This window comes from Lithobates pipiens, unplaced genomic scaffold, assembly GCF_037356315.1.
Source record: "Lithobates pipiens isolate NorthernLeopardFrog02 unplaced genomic scaffold, aLitPip1_a1.2 Scaffold_27, whole genome shotgun sequence".
In the NCBI taxonomy this organism is placed as follows: Eukaryota; Metazoa; Chordata; class Amphibia; order Anura; family Ranidae; genus Lithobates; species Lithobates pipiens.
The window spans coordinates 1,775,317-1,788,237 of record NW_027507788.1 but is presented as its reverse complement, the minus strand read 5'-3'; the positions used below and the strand labels follow the sequence as shown (position 1 = coordinate 1,788,237).

Sequence of the window (12,921 nt, the reverse complement as noted above, 5' to 3'; positions counted from 1 at the left end):
GATTGTATGATGTCACACACACTGGGAGGAGCAGGCAGTATGGGGGGGGGAGATTGGATGATGCAGCTACACTGGAGGAGCAGGCAGTATGGGGGGGGGGGGGGGGGGGTAGATTGGATGATGCTGTACACTGGAGGGAGCAGGCAGTATGGGAGGGGGGTAGAGGTCACATTGGAAGATGTCACACACTGGAGGAGCAGGCAGTATGGGGGGGGGAGGTAGATTGTATGATGTCACGCACTGGAGGAGCAGGCAGTATGCTGGGAGCACTTACCTGAGTACAGAATAAGAGCTGGAGAGGCACAGCAGACAGAAAAAGGTGACGATCAGAAAAGAAGAATAAGAGAGAATGGAGGATCACTGATCAGAACATGAGCAGAAGGCACTGACAGCAAGAAGTAAAGGAGGAAGCCAAGCAGCGTGTGTCAGAAGAAGGCCACCTACTGATGGGGACCCCGAGATGTGTCAGGAGTGTGTCAGAAGAAGGCCACCTACTGATGGGGACCCCGAGATGTGGAATTTGCTCTTGAATTTAGGGGGGACAGATAATGAAGGTCAAAAGACCAGATCTGAGGGGTATTCCGCTGAGCCCCACCACACACACATACAATATATAAACAATTCCTCTTACCGTCAGCAGCGTCGGGTCGGAAAGTTATCTTGATGTCGAATTTCTTGTGAGCGTCTTTCATACTCGGAAGTTTGAGGTAGGACTGGGGGTGGCCCGAGAAATAGGGTACAACTCTCTCTGAAAACGATCACATGTACAAATAAGTGGTAAGAAAATACAAATTTCCGGAAAGACGGAGACGGAACTCCCGGAACGGCACATGAAGCTCACCTCGGACCTTCAGCATGGAGAAGGCCGTGACTCTGCCCTGGCGGTTGGCCGCCGTGCACACGTATGTACCGGCATCCTCTGGCTTCACAGACAAGATGGTCAGGACGTTGTTCTCCATTCGAGCGTTGGTGGGAAGGTCTCCTTCCAGCTGGAGGGAAGGTCAGAGTCATTAGTCAGTTCTGTCCCCCTTCTGCTGTCCCGACATTCCCATCTTCTGATGAACATCCCACCCCAGCCAAGCAAGAACATCACAACAATGGCGGCCCCCAGAACAGCAATGGTGGAAGAAGTGCAACTGCTGGCATGTGACTATGAACACATTATGGATGTCCCCCTGCCGTAATGACCTAGGGGCAGACCATGCTGCCAGTACCCATCCTCATTCCCCCCTCCCAGCACAACCCCCCCCCAAACTTCCCTCCTAGTACAAATACCAACCCCAATCATCCCTACCAACACAAATCCAACCCACCCCCCCCCCCAAAAAAACCCCTTTTAACACAACCCCCCCCCCACCATATCACCTCTTCTAGCACAGACCCCCTCCCCCCAAATCCACCCCCTCCAAACACAGATCCCCTAAATCATCATTCCTAGCACACCCCCCCCCCCCCCAATTTATCTTTCTAGAATCATTCTCACACCCTGCTTCCCCCCCCAAAATTTCCCCTCCCAACAAAAATCCCTCCTCTCCATCTCCTTGTGGCACCCCCCACCTCATACTGTATGATTCCGCAGTGCCCAGGGCCATTTACCCCTCCTTCCCACCCCTCGTCCCGGGGTCTGCTGCCTGAGTCCAGTTTTTGTTGCTCCCCAATATAATATGGCTGGAATCACAAGCACCTACCTTGGTCCACGTTATTTCAGGAACCGGAAAACCGGACGCCAGACATGGAAACACAGCGGTCGATCCGGTGGTGATTTCTTTCATCTCCGGCTGAGCGGCGATTTGAGGCACGGCTGGAGGAGGAACAGAGATTTACTTTAATGGAATTAAGAAAGATGAATACAAACCGCAGATCAGGTAAAGTGCCACTTACACTGAACATGGAGGATGACATGGGACTGCACCTCCCCCACTTCATTGGTCGCAGTACAGCGGTACTGCCCGGCGTCTGACTGCTTCACCTGTTCAATCTTCAGCATGCCGCCACTTATAATGACATCTGCCGGCATCCGGCTGCCAACCTTGCTCCACGTCACCCTGGCTCGTGGGTCTCCGATTGCCAAACATTCAAACTCCACGGAGTTCCCAGCCAGCACCGTCTGCACCGAGGTGCGAATGTTAATCCTGACTTTGGGCAGAGCTGGAAGACACAAACATATGGCTACGTTTTTTGGGCTGCTCATAAGAAACTTCAATAAGGTCTCTGCATATTGTTTTCAGAAAAAGAGACAAAGAACTTACAGCAACGAGTCAGTCCAGCCAAAGTGGTATTCCAATTATGGGGAGAGATCGAGAAGATTACACCTAATGACCTTCGGGCCTAAAACCTCGGCAGGTATGGTTACCACCTAATGACCCTCAAGCCTTCTAGCCTATAACCTTGGCTGGTACAGTTAACACCTAATGACCTTCTGGCCTATAACCTCGTCTGGTATAGTTAACTTCTCGCCTATAACCTCAGCTGGTATGGTTAACATCCAATGACCTTCTGGTCTATAACCTCGGCAGGTATGGTTAAAATCGAATGACCTTCTGGCCTATAACCTTGGCTAGTACAGATAACATCCAATGACCTTCTGGCCTATAACCTCGGCAGGTATGGTTAACATCCAATGACCTTCTGGCCTATAACCTCAGCTGGTATGGTTAACATCCAATGACCTTCTGGTCTATAACCTCGGCAGGTATGGTTAAAATCGAATGACCTTCTGGCCTATAACCTTGGCTAGTACAGATAACATCCAATGACCTTCTGGCCTATAACCTCGGCAGGTATGGTTAACATCTAGGGCCTGTAACCTCAGCTAGTAACATGTTCTTCTGGACTACTACCTTGGCTGGGGCAGATAACATCCCACATTATTCAGGTCTATAACCATGACTGGCACAGATAACATGTAATGTTCTTCTGGCATAAAACCTCATCTGGGTCGGATGACATCTAAAGTTCTTTGGGTCTATAACCTTGGCTAGGACACTTCCCCCCCCCCCCCCAATGTGTTAGAATACCCCTGACTCCATCATACCCAGAACAAGAATTCAAGACATTGAGGGCCATATGCCAGCACACGCTACTCTATATTCCATGTACATACCTTGGACAACCAGTTTGACACTATCTTGGGATTGACCAAAGCGGCTGTTTGCTCGGCAGGTGTAGACACCTTCATTGCCACGTTCCAAGTTGAAAATCCTATAGAGAACAAAAGCAGCAAAATTCACACAATGTACATCATCATTGCCACCATCATTGCCACCATCATTGCCACCATCATTTCCACCATCATTGCCACCATCATTGCCACCATCATTGCCACCATCATTGCCACCATCATTTCCACCATCATTGCCACCATCATTGCCACCATCGCATCACTTTCAAAACCGGAATTAAGACAAGAGGGACTGTTTGAAGAGGACCTACCATCTGCATGTATGTCTTACCCCCCCGGCTCCTGTAGCAGGTCTCACACTAGGAGGTTCATTTTGTTGGTGAGAACCTTACACAGAATGTATCTAAAGGCTCATACATGTATTTACCTCCTCAATTTTGGGTAAAGGGTGCCACCATCCCAATAACCATCATGATACACCACAAGATATCTCTAATGGCGCGTACACACGACCGGACTTTTCGAGGGACTAGGTCCGACAGACTTTCGACGGAGTTCTGACGGACTTTCCGAATGAACGGACTTGGCCACACACAATCACACCAAAGTCCGACGGATTCGAACGTGATGACATACGACTGGACTAGAATAAGGAAGTTCATAGCCAGTAGCCAATAGCTGCCCTCGCTTCGGTTTTTGTCCGTCGGACCAGCACAGACTTCTCGGTAGGAACTGGGTCCGGCGGAGTTCTGGCGGAAAAATTTGAAACATGTTCCATTTCTAAAGTCTGTCAGACTTTTGCAAATCAAAAGTCCGCTGCAGCCCACACACAATCGAATGGTCTGCCCGAATTGTTCCGTCGGACTTTTGATGTTGAAAAGTCCGGTCGTGTGTACGCGGCATAACCGGATTTAAGGACAACCATAAAATACAAGAAATAACTATATTAAAAAAAACATGAATTATTATAAAACTTAAAATCCAAGACAGGTAAGTATCACATATAATAGGAAACCAAATCCCATTAGAGGTATTTTGTACATAATGCCCATCTAGAGACCCGCGTGACGTACAGAAGTTCTTATTAGAACGTTGGGAATAATCGTATGATGACAGGATATGGGAAATTACCATTCAGCACTCATTTTAAAAGAATTCAGCATGGGAACCGTCAGATCTACCTCAATATTTGGAAAAGAAATGGCGGTATAAAAGCTCAACAAAGAAGGGAACTGGAGTTTCTCATTAGTACAACGGTGCTTGGCGCTGGAGCGTCTCTCAGTGAAAGGACGACTGACATACACGGAAGCAATAAATCTACTCACCTGAGCACGGCACCCTGAACACTGTGATTGGATGGGAGAGCCCCTCCTTCTTTATTCCAGCGGATCCTGGCTCTTGGATCTCCAATCACATTACAGGTGAATTCTGCTGTAGCTCCGATTGCCTTTGTGTCTATCTGAGGCGACACCCGTACAGAAAATTGTGCTGCAAAGAAGGATAAAAATGTTCTATGAAAGGCCACCAAATCCTCAGCACCGGCCCTTCCGAAGCCGGAACCATGACACCGCCATACGTGGACTTACCCAGAACACTGACTTGGGCGGTGGCCTCGCTCCTGCCCACTTTATTGCTGGCCACACACAGGTAGGTACCAGCATCTCCGGTTTTGGCCTGACCGATGTGCAGCACTCCATCCTGGGTGGAAGCGGAGTCTGAGAGAGAGCCGTTCACTTTGGTCCACTGGTATGTGAGTGGAGGTGTGCCGTGTGCCAGGCACTGTAACCGGATGGCTTCTCCCACAGCCACGGACAGCTCATCGGGCAGGGTGGTGGCGTATGGAGGATCTGAGGCGGAACAAGGACCAGAGCTTGGGTAAACTTTATGAACGAGTGTCTTATTCTAGATGACTATGGAACTATGTTATATTTCAAGAGGGGTCTCCAAAAAGTTTCCACACATTTTTTAATAGAGTTTGAAGACCCCTCGTACATTAATAATGACAGCAGGAACATTTCCACCGAGGACGTCACAATACAGAATATCTCCATAAGGCCGTTCTCTGCTGCCTCACACTTACTCTCCGCTGCCTCACACTTACTCTCCGCTGCCTCACGCTTACTCTCCGCTGCCTCACACTTACTCTCTGCTGTCTCACACTTACTCTCCGCTGCCTCACACTTACTCTCCGCTGCCTCACACTTACTCTCCGCTGCCTCACACTTACTCTCTGCTGTCTCACACTTACTCTCCGCTGCCTTCCGCTGCCTCACACTTACTCTCCGCTGTCTCACACTTACTCTCCGCTGCCTTCCGCTGCCTCACACTTACTCTCCGCTGTCTCACACTTACTCTCCGCTGCCTCACACTTACTCTCCGCTGCCTCACACTTACACTCCGCTGCCTCACACTTACTCTCCGCTGCCTCACACTTACACTCCGCTGCCTCACACTTACTCTCCGCTGCCTCACACTTACACTCCGCTGCCTCACACTTACACTCCGCTGCCTCACACTTACTCTCCGCTGCCTCACACTTACTCTCCGCTGCCCCACACTTACTCTCCGCTGCCTCACACTTACTCTCCGCTGCCTCACACTTACTCTCCGCTGCCTCACACTTACTCTCCGCTGCCTCACACTTACTCTCTGCTGTCTCACACTTACTCTCCGCTGCCTTCCGCTGCCTCACACTTACTCTCCGCTGTCTCACACTTACTCTCCGCTGCCTTCCGCTGCCTCACACTTACTCTCCGCTGTCTCACACTTACTCTCCGCTGCCTCACACTTACTCTCCGCTGCCTCACACTTACTCTCCGCTGCCTCACACTTACACTCCGCTGCCTCACACTTACTCTCCGCTGCCTCACACTTACTCTCCGCTGCCTCACACTTACTCTCCGCTGCCTCACACTTACTCTCCGCTGTCTCACACTTACTCTCCGCTGCCTTCCGCTGCCTCACACTTACTCTCCGCTGTCTCACACTTACTCTCCGCTGCCTCACACTTACTCTCTACATCCAGAGTGACAAAGATCTCCGAGTGTCCATTACTATTGGAAGCATTGCAGATGTACTGCCCGGAGTCCTGCTGGGCCACCCTGGGGATGATCAGAGTATTGTTTGCCACCTGGTGCTGCCAGGGAAGAGGAGCTCGGAGTTTGGACCATGTGATCGTTGGCGTTGGGTTTCCTGTGGGACAAAATAAAGGGAAAGAAGAAGAGGAATTAAAATTCAATCAAATGTGAACCAGATTGCAGTTATAACACGAAGAACAATGTGGAGATCCTGATCAATGTCAGGAACCTTCAGAGTCTGTGGGACCGTCCGCGGTCCTTGTTTTGGGGGATGGTGACCAAGAGAACAGCACATCCCACATGCAGAGAAGTCATTTGGAAAGCCGCAGTAAGGTCTATAAAAGCCCTTTGATCCAGGCAATAATGTTATAACTGTATAGTAACTTAGTATAAATTAGCAGGTTACCAGTTTCCATCAAATCAGAATTTATTGTTTATTATGATAAAAAGTCATAACCTTGTGTAGCGGCATCCCCGACCTCCAAAGGTCTAATGGTGACCTCCAGAGTCAGGGAGAGCCGACATCCTTCCTTGTAGTGGGGGTTATTAGACATAGTGGGTGTATTGCAAGTTGCAAACATGGGCGCCAGTCACTTTTTGGAATGCAAGAAAAGAGATTTATTGTCTCTTAAACAGAACTGGAGGAGAGAGGGTTAGGGCCAGGACACCCAGACAGGCCTTTAAGCTGGATGCAGCAACTGTATTTGTAGAGCTGCTGTCTCCTATGGCAACTGAACTTTGAATAGAGATCCATAAACGTAACTCACAGCAACCCGTTATAGATCTTCTCTCACATCTCACAGTATCCTACTGTAGATCTTCCCTCACTGAGCTCCCGGTCTCTCACTAGACTTCAAGATCCCAGTTGTCCCCGGATCTCCTGAGCTCTTCCACAGCTAACCCACGGCTCACCCACACTAACCAGGGGCGGACTGACCATTCAGGCACTGCCCGAGGGCCCCATGCCACTAAGGGGCCCCATCAGGGTTGTCACCCTCAATAAAACCAGGGACGGTATGTAAAAATCGGTGTTTATTAAAAAATCCCAATATTATAGCTGCCCCGCCTCTCCAGTACCTTTTCAGTGTGTGTATGTGTATACTGTGTGTGTCTGTGTGTGTATACTGTATGTGTGTGTGTATACTGTGTGGCCCCATAATATATTGCCTGGGGGCCCCATAATCTCCTATTGCCTGGGGGCCCCATAATCTCCTATTGCCTGGGGGCCCCATAATCTCCTATTGCCTGGGTGCCCCATAATCTCCTATTGCCTGGGGGCCCCATAATCTCCTATTGCCTGGGGGCCCCATAATCTCCTATTGCCTGGGGGCCCCATAATCTCCTATTGCCCGGAGGCCACATAATCTTCTCCTATTGCCCGGGGGCCCCATGAGTTGTCAGTCCGCTCCTGACACTAACCCGTTGGGTCCCTGGTTCGGCACTCTGCTGAAGCTTCCCCACTTCTTCTCCATCCCGGCCGGTGAAAAGGCTTCTTTGCTACTTCTTCAGACTTCCATAACTGTCCTCTGATACCAGGAATGGTTGTCCCTTGGTGATGACAATTCCCCCCTTTACATCTGGCCTTGATCCTCACTTGCCCCTGGGGATAAGAGTGGTCATCCCTTGTGGCAACTGCTTCTCCCTCATCGCTGGCAACGATAGAGTTCCCCATGCGGCGGAACCTCTGCAACTTGATTGGGCTTCCAGCCTGAAGCCCCAACCCCACGCCACCTTCCTCAAAACTGGATAGGCCTCAGAGAGCCTGGCAGCCCCGGAGCCTTGAGACACACATCCACCAGACAGCCGTCCAGGCGGCACAACACCTGACTCCTCCCGAATAAATAGTCTCTCCCAGCAGGCCAAGGGACTAAAGAAACCCCCCTGCCAATTGGCTGAGACAACCCATCCACTCCTAGTCTGAAGTCACTATGACCTGGTCATTCCAATGCCACAGGCAACAGTGCCACCTAGTGACAGAAGAGAAAGGTGCATCAATTCCAGAGTTAGGGAAAAGCCAGTGAATCCCCCATCAATCAGCCTGGCTAGTTACCACCTAGCGAGCTCAATTTGGTAGCAACCCTGCCTACTACCGGGGGGGGGGGGGGGGGGCTACATCTGGAATAAAAAGCCATGCAACCAGTGGTGTCAGAGAAGTAAATCTCACCTTTCTCTGAGGCAGCCAAAGACTCCAGAGCAGTGGTTGCCAAACAGTGGTCCATGAAAAAATGTTGGTGTTCCCCAATGGTTCTGCCACAAATCAACGTTGTGGCAGATGCATAGTGCCCAATGTTGTTTCCAGTGTTCTCAATGCACGCTGACAGTCAATACTGTCAGAGCGCCTTGATATCCAATGCCTCCTCTGTAGTTCCGGCTCCTGTGAACTCAGAGGGAGGCACCGCGAGTAGTGCAGAGAGTGGGAGGTTAAGAGGTAGGGGACTTCCAATGGCAGCGCTGATCACAGACTGTGGGAGGGAGCACGGAGCTCGAGAACATGGCTGGATAAGGAGGTGGGATCCAATCAGGAGTCTGTGTAAGGCAGCAGTGTGTGTGGGGGAAGGGGTAGGGGAGGGGGGGTGTGCAGAGGGGGGAAGTGAGCTGCAGCATTGTGTGTAAAATTCATGTTGGTGGTCCGCGGGATTGAAGATTGTGAGTTTAGTGGTCTGTGAGATGGGAAAGGTTTGTGAGCACCGGTCCAGGGGAATAAGGATTTGTGTTCCAGGCAGGAGGAAACCAACCTTCCCAGAAGAAACCCGGCAAAGTTATAGGCCGATATATAGCAGACTCGGCACACGCGGCTCACCTATGGCGGAGCACCTGAGGGTGGCGCTTTCCCCGGCCAGGACCACATAGACTGCCTGGTCTGCTGTGGCCACGGGAACTCCGGGTCTCACCACTTTGCTTTCCACTCGGACCTCCACGTGGACTTGTGCCGTGCCGTCCGGGTTCTGTCCGGTGCAGGTGTACGATCCCGCATCCTCCGCCTTCGCCGATGGAATCTGCAACAAATCAATAAATGGTGAGGACTTCGCTCTCACCAACAGGGAAAAAATATCCGGATCTGCAACGTGTCAAATCCGGATCATTGTGTAGAACATTAAATCTCCGACAGAATACAAAGAACTCGGAGAAGTGAGGACAGAAGAGGCGCTCGGCTTGTCCCACAATTCCCCGAGAGACGGCGTGCAGAAGAACATGCGGTCAGAGCTCCTCGGACATCTCTGACCACAAGTGACCACAAGTGACCACAAGTGACCACAAGTGACCACGTTTGTCTTCTGTATACGAGGGAGACAACTGAGAGTGACGAGGATTCCAACCTGTAAGATGGCGTGGCTGTCCAGGGGGGCGTGGCTCTGCTGTCTGATGATCTGCCTGGATCCGGTACGCCGCCAGTTGACCACCGGTCTGGGGTCACCCATCCCGTTACATTCTAAACTGATTGTGTCGCCAACATGCACGGTGACGGGTCCCGGGGGGATCACAGAGACCGTGGGGCGTCCTAGGGTACAAAACAAAAACCCAAGAATGAAAAGGAAAGATTGTTCATAGAGAGAAAACGGGAGATTTACAAACCTGGAGAACAGAGAATCTGGGGCAGATCTGCGTGGGAGCCAATCCGCTTCCAGGATTCATTGTCAAAGCTGAAGTCAGAAGCTGATTGGTTGCCATGCAGAGCTGCACCAGATTTTGTAAATCTCCCCAATTTTGTCATATAAGCAAAATTCAGCAACATGTACTTCTCCTATATCTACCCCCCCCCCTCAGCACAAATTCTCACCCCCATATACCCCCTTCCAGCACAAATCCCCCCTTCTCAGCACAATATCTCACCCCCATATACCCCCTTCCAGCACAAATCCCCCCTCTCAGCACAAATCTTCACCCCCATATACCCCCTTCCAGCACAAATCCCCCCTCTCAGCACAAATCTTCACCCCCATATACCCCCTTCCAGCACAAATAACCCCTCTCAGCACAATATCTCACCCCCATATACCCCCTTCCAGCACAAATCCCCCCTCTCAGCACAAATCTTCACCCCCATATACCCCCTTCCAGCACAAATCCCCCCTCTCAGCACAATATCTCACCCCCATATACCCCCTTCCAACACAAATCCCCCCTCTCAGCACAAATCTTCACCCCCATATACCCCCCTTCCAGCACAATTCCCCCCTCTCAGCACAAATCCCCATCCCCATATACCCCCTTCCAACACAAATCCCCCCTCTCAGCACAATATCTCACCCCCATAGTCCCCCTCTCAGCACAAACCCTCTCCTTCATCCTTCCCTCTTCCAGCACAAATCTTCCCCCCCATATCCCCTTTCCTGTATAAATTCTCCCAAACTCCCCCCTCCAGAACCAATCCTACCTCCCTCAATAAAAATGCTCTCACCTCCAAGTTCTCCCAATCCCTCCCAGAATAAATCTCCCCTCCCTCTTCTAGCACAACGCCTCTTATTCCTGCCTGCTGCTACAGTGTCGGCGATCGCTGTACTGGAGGTTCAGGGACAACCGGCAGCAGATGTGGACAAATGCCCAGTGCCCGCTAACACCAACACTGCAGCAGCCCCACTCCATGCTAGCACACTGTGCCCCGGGGGCAGGTGCCCCCCTCGCCAACCCCTTGTCCCAGCCCTGCATGGCCCTCCAAAACTGAACCTCCAACCGTTTCCTTCAGTACCAAAAACAGCATCAAACAAAACCTGCCTCCATTCCCCCCCATCACTGTATGTCCCACCAACGGATCATCTGTCAATCACGTTCAGACAGCGGGCACATGCCATCATGGTCACTTACCTTTTACCACCAGTGTCACCGCACTGTCCACTGCCCCATAGGGGTTGGAAGCCATACAGCGGTAAGAGCCTTGGTTCTTGTGGTGCGCACCGACAATGGTGATGACTGTGCCATCCGAGCTGATGTGGACGTTATCTTCAGACACAAAGAAAACAAAGTCAGAACCGAAGATTTGGAGTTTAGAGCCGAGGACTAGAAAAGTCCTGAGTTCTGTTCCCAGGAGGGATCTGCCCTACAAGGACATTGTTCTAGAATCTGCCCTACAAGGACGTTGTTCTAGGATCTGCCCTACAAGGACGTTGTTCTAGGATCTGCCCTACAAGGACATTGTTCTAATATCTGCCCTACAAGGACGTTGTCCTAGGATCTGCCCTACAAGGACGTTGTTCTAGGATCTGCCCTACAAGGACGTTGTTCTAGGATCTGCCCTACAAGGACGTTGTTCTAGGATCTGCCCTACAAGGACGTTGTTCTAGGATCTGCCCTACAAGGACGTTGTTCTAGGATCTGCCCTACAAGGACGTTGTTCTAGGATCTGCCCTACAAGGACGTTGTTCTAGGATCTGCCCTACAAGGACGTTGTTCTAGGATCTGCCCTACAAGGACATTGTTCTAGGATCTGCCCTACAAGGATGTTGTTCTAGGATCTGCCCTACAAGGACGTTGTTCTAGGATCTGCCCTACAAGGTCATTGTTCTAGGATCTGCCCTACAAAGGACATTGTTCTAGGATCTGCCCTACAAGGACGTTGTTCTAGGATCTGCCCTACAAGGACGTTGTTCTAGGATCTGCCCTACAAGGACATTGTTCTAGGATCTGCCCTACAAGGATGTTGTTCTAGGATCTGCCCTACAAGGACGTTGTTCTAGGATCTGCCCTACAAGGTCATTGTTCTAGGATCTGCCCTACAAGGACGTTGTTCTAGGATCTGCCCTACAAAGACGTTGTTCTAGGATCTGCCCTACAAGGACGTTGTTCTAGGATCTGCCCTACAAGGACGTTGTTCTAGGATCTGCCCTACAAGGACGTTGTTCTAGGATCTGCCCTACAAGGACGTTGTTCTAGGATCTGCCCTACAAGGACGTTGTTCTAGGATCTGCCCTACAAGGACGTTGTTCTAGGATCTGCCCTACAAGGACGTTGTTCTAGGATCTGCCCTACAAGGACGTTGTTCTAGGATCTGCCCTACAAGGACATTGTTCTAATATCTGCCCTACAAGGACGTTGTCCTAGGATCTGCCCTACAAGGACGTTGTTCTAGGATCTGCCCTACAAGGACGTTGTTCTAGGATCTGCCCTACAAGGACGTTGTTCTAGGATCTGCCCTACAAGGACGTTGTTCTAGGATCTGCCCTACAAGGACGTTGTTCTAGGATCTGCCCTACAAGGACGTTGTTCTAGGATCTGCCCTACAAGGACGTTGTTCTAGGATCTGCCCTACAAGGACGTTGTTCTAGGATCTGCCCTACAAGGACGTTGTTCTAGGATCTGCCCTACAAGGACATTGTTCTAGGATCTGCCCTACAAGGATGTTGTTCTAGGATCTGCCCTACAAGGACGTTGTTCTAGGATCTGCCCTACAAGGTCATTGTTCTAGGATCTGCCCTACAAAGGACATTGTTCTAGGATCTGCCCTACAAGGACGTTGTTCTAGGATCTGCCCTACAAGGACGTTGTTCTAGGATCTGCCCTACAAGGACATTGTTCTAGGATCTGCCCTACAAGGATGTTGTTCTAGGATCTGCCCTACAAGGACGTTGTTCTAGGATCTGCCCTACAAGGTCATTGTTCTAGGATCTGCCCTACAAAGGACATTGTTCTAGGATCTGCCCTACAAGGATGTTGTTCTAGGATCTGCCCTACAAGGACGTTGTTCTAGGATCTGCCCTACATGGACATTCTTCTAGGAGGGCTCTCCTA

General features: G+C 50.7%; 1 protein-coding gene across 20 annotated transcripts in view; it reads right to left on the bottom strand.

The window, feature by feature from the left end:
- Nucleotides 1-631: 631 nt before the first annotated feature.
- HSPG2 (heparan sulfate proteoglycan 2) overlaps nt 632-12,921 on the bottom strand; it is a gene marked incomplete at its 3' end in the record, with an annotated part of 222,752 nt that continues 210,462 nt past the window's right edge. For all 20 annotated transcript variants that reach the window (XM_077455956.1, XM_077455958.1, XM_077455973.1 and 17 more), the window contains 11 exon segments: nt 632-748; nt 842-989; nt 1,689-1,801; nt 1,882-2,148; nt 3,104-3,201; nt 4,447-4,609; nt 4,708-4,968; nt 6,134-6,313; nt 8,999-9,194; nt 9,516-9,697; nt 11,002-11,136. In XM_077455956.1, the coding sequence (XP_077312082.1) occupies nt 632-748; nt 842-989; nt 1,689-1,801; nt 1,882-2,148; nt 3,104-3,201; nt 4,447-4,609; nt 4,708-4,968; nt 6,134-6,313; nt 8,999-9,194; nt 9,516-9,697; nt 11,002-11,136 (1,860 nt within the window).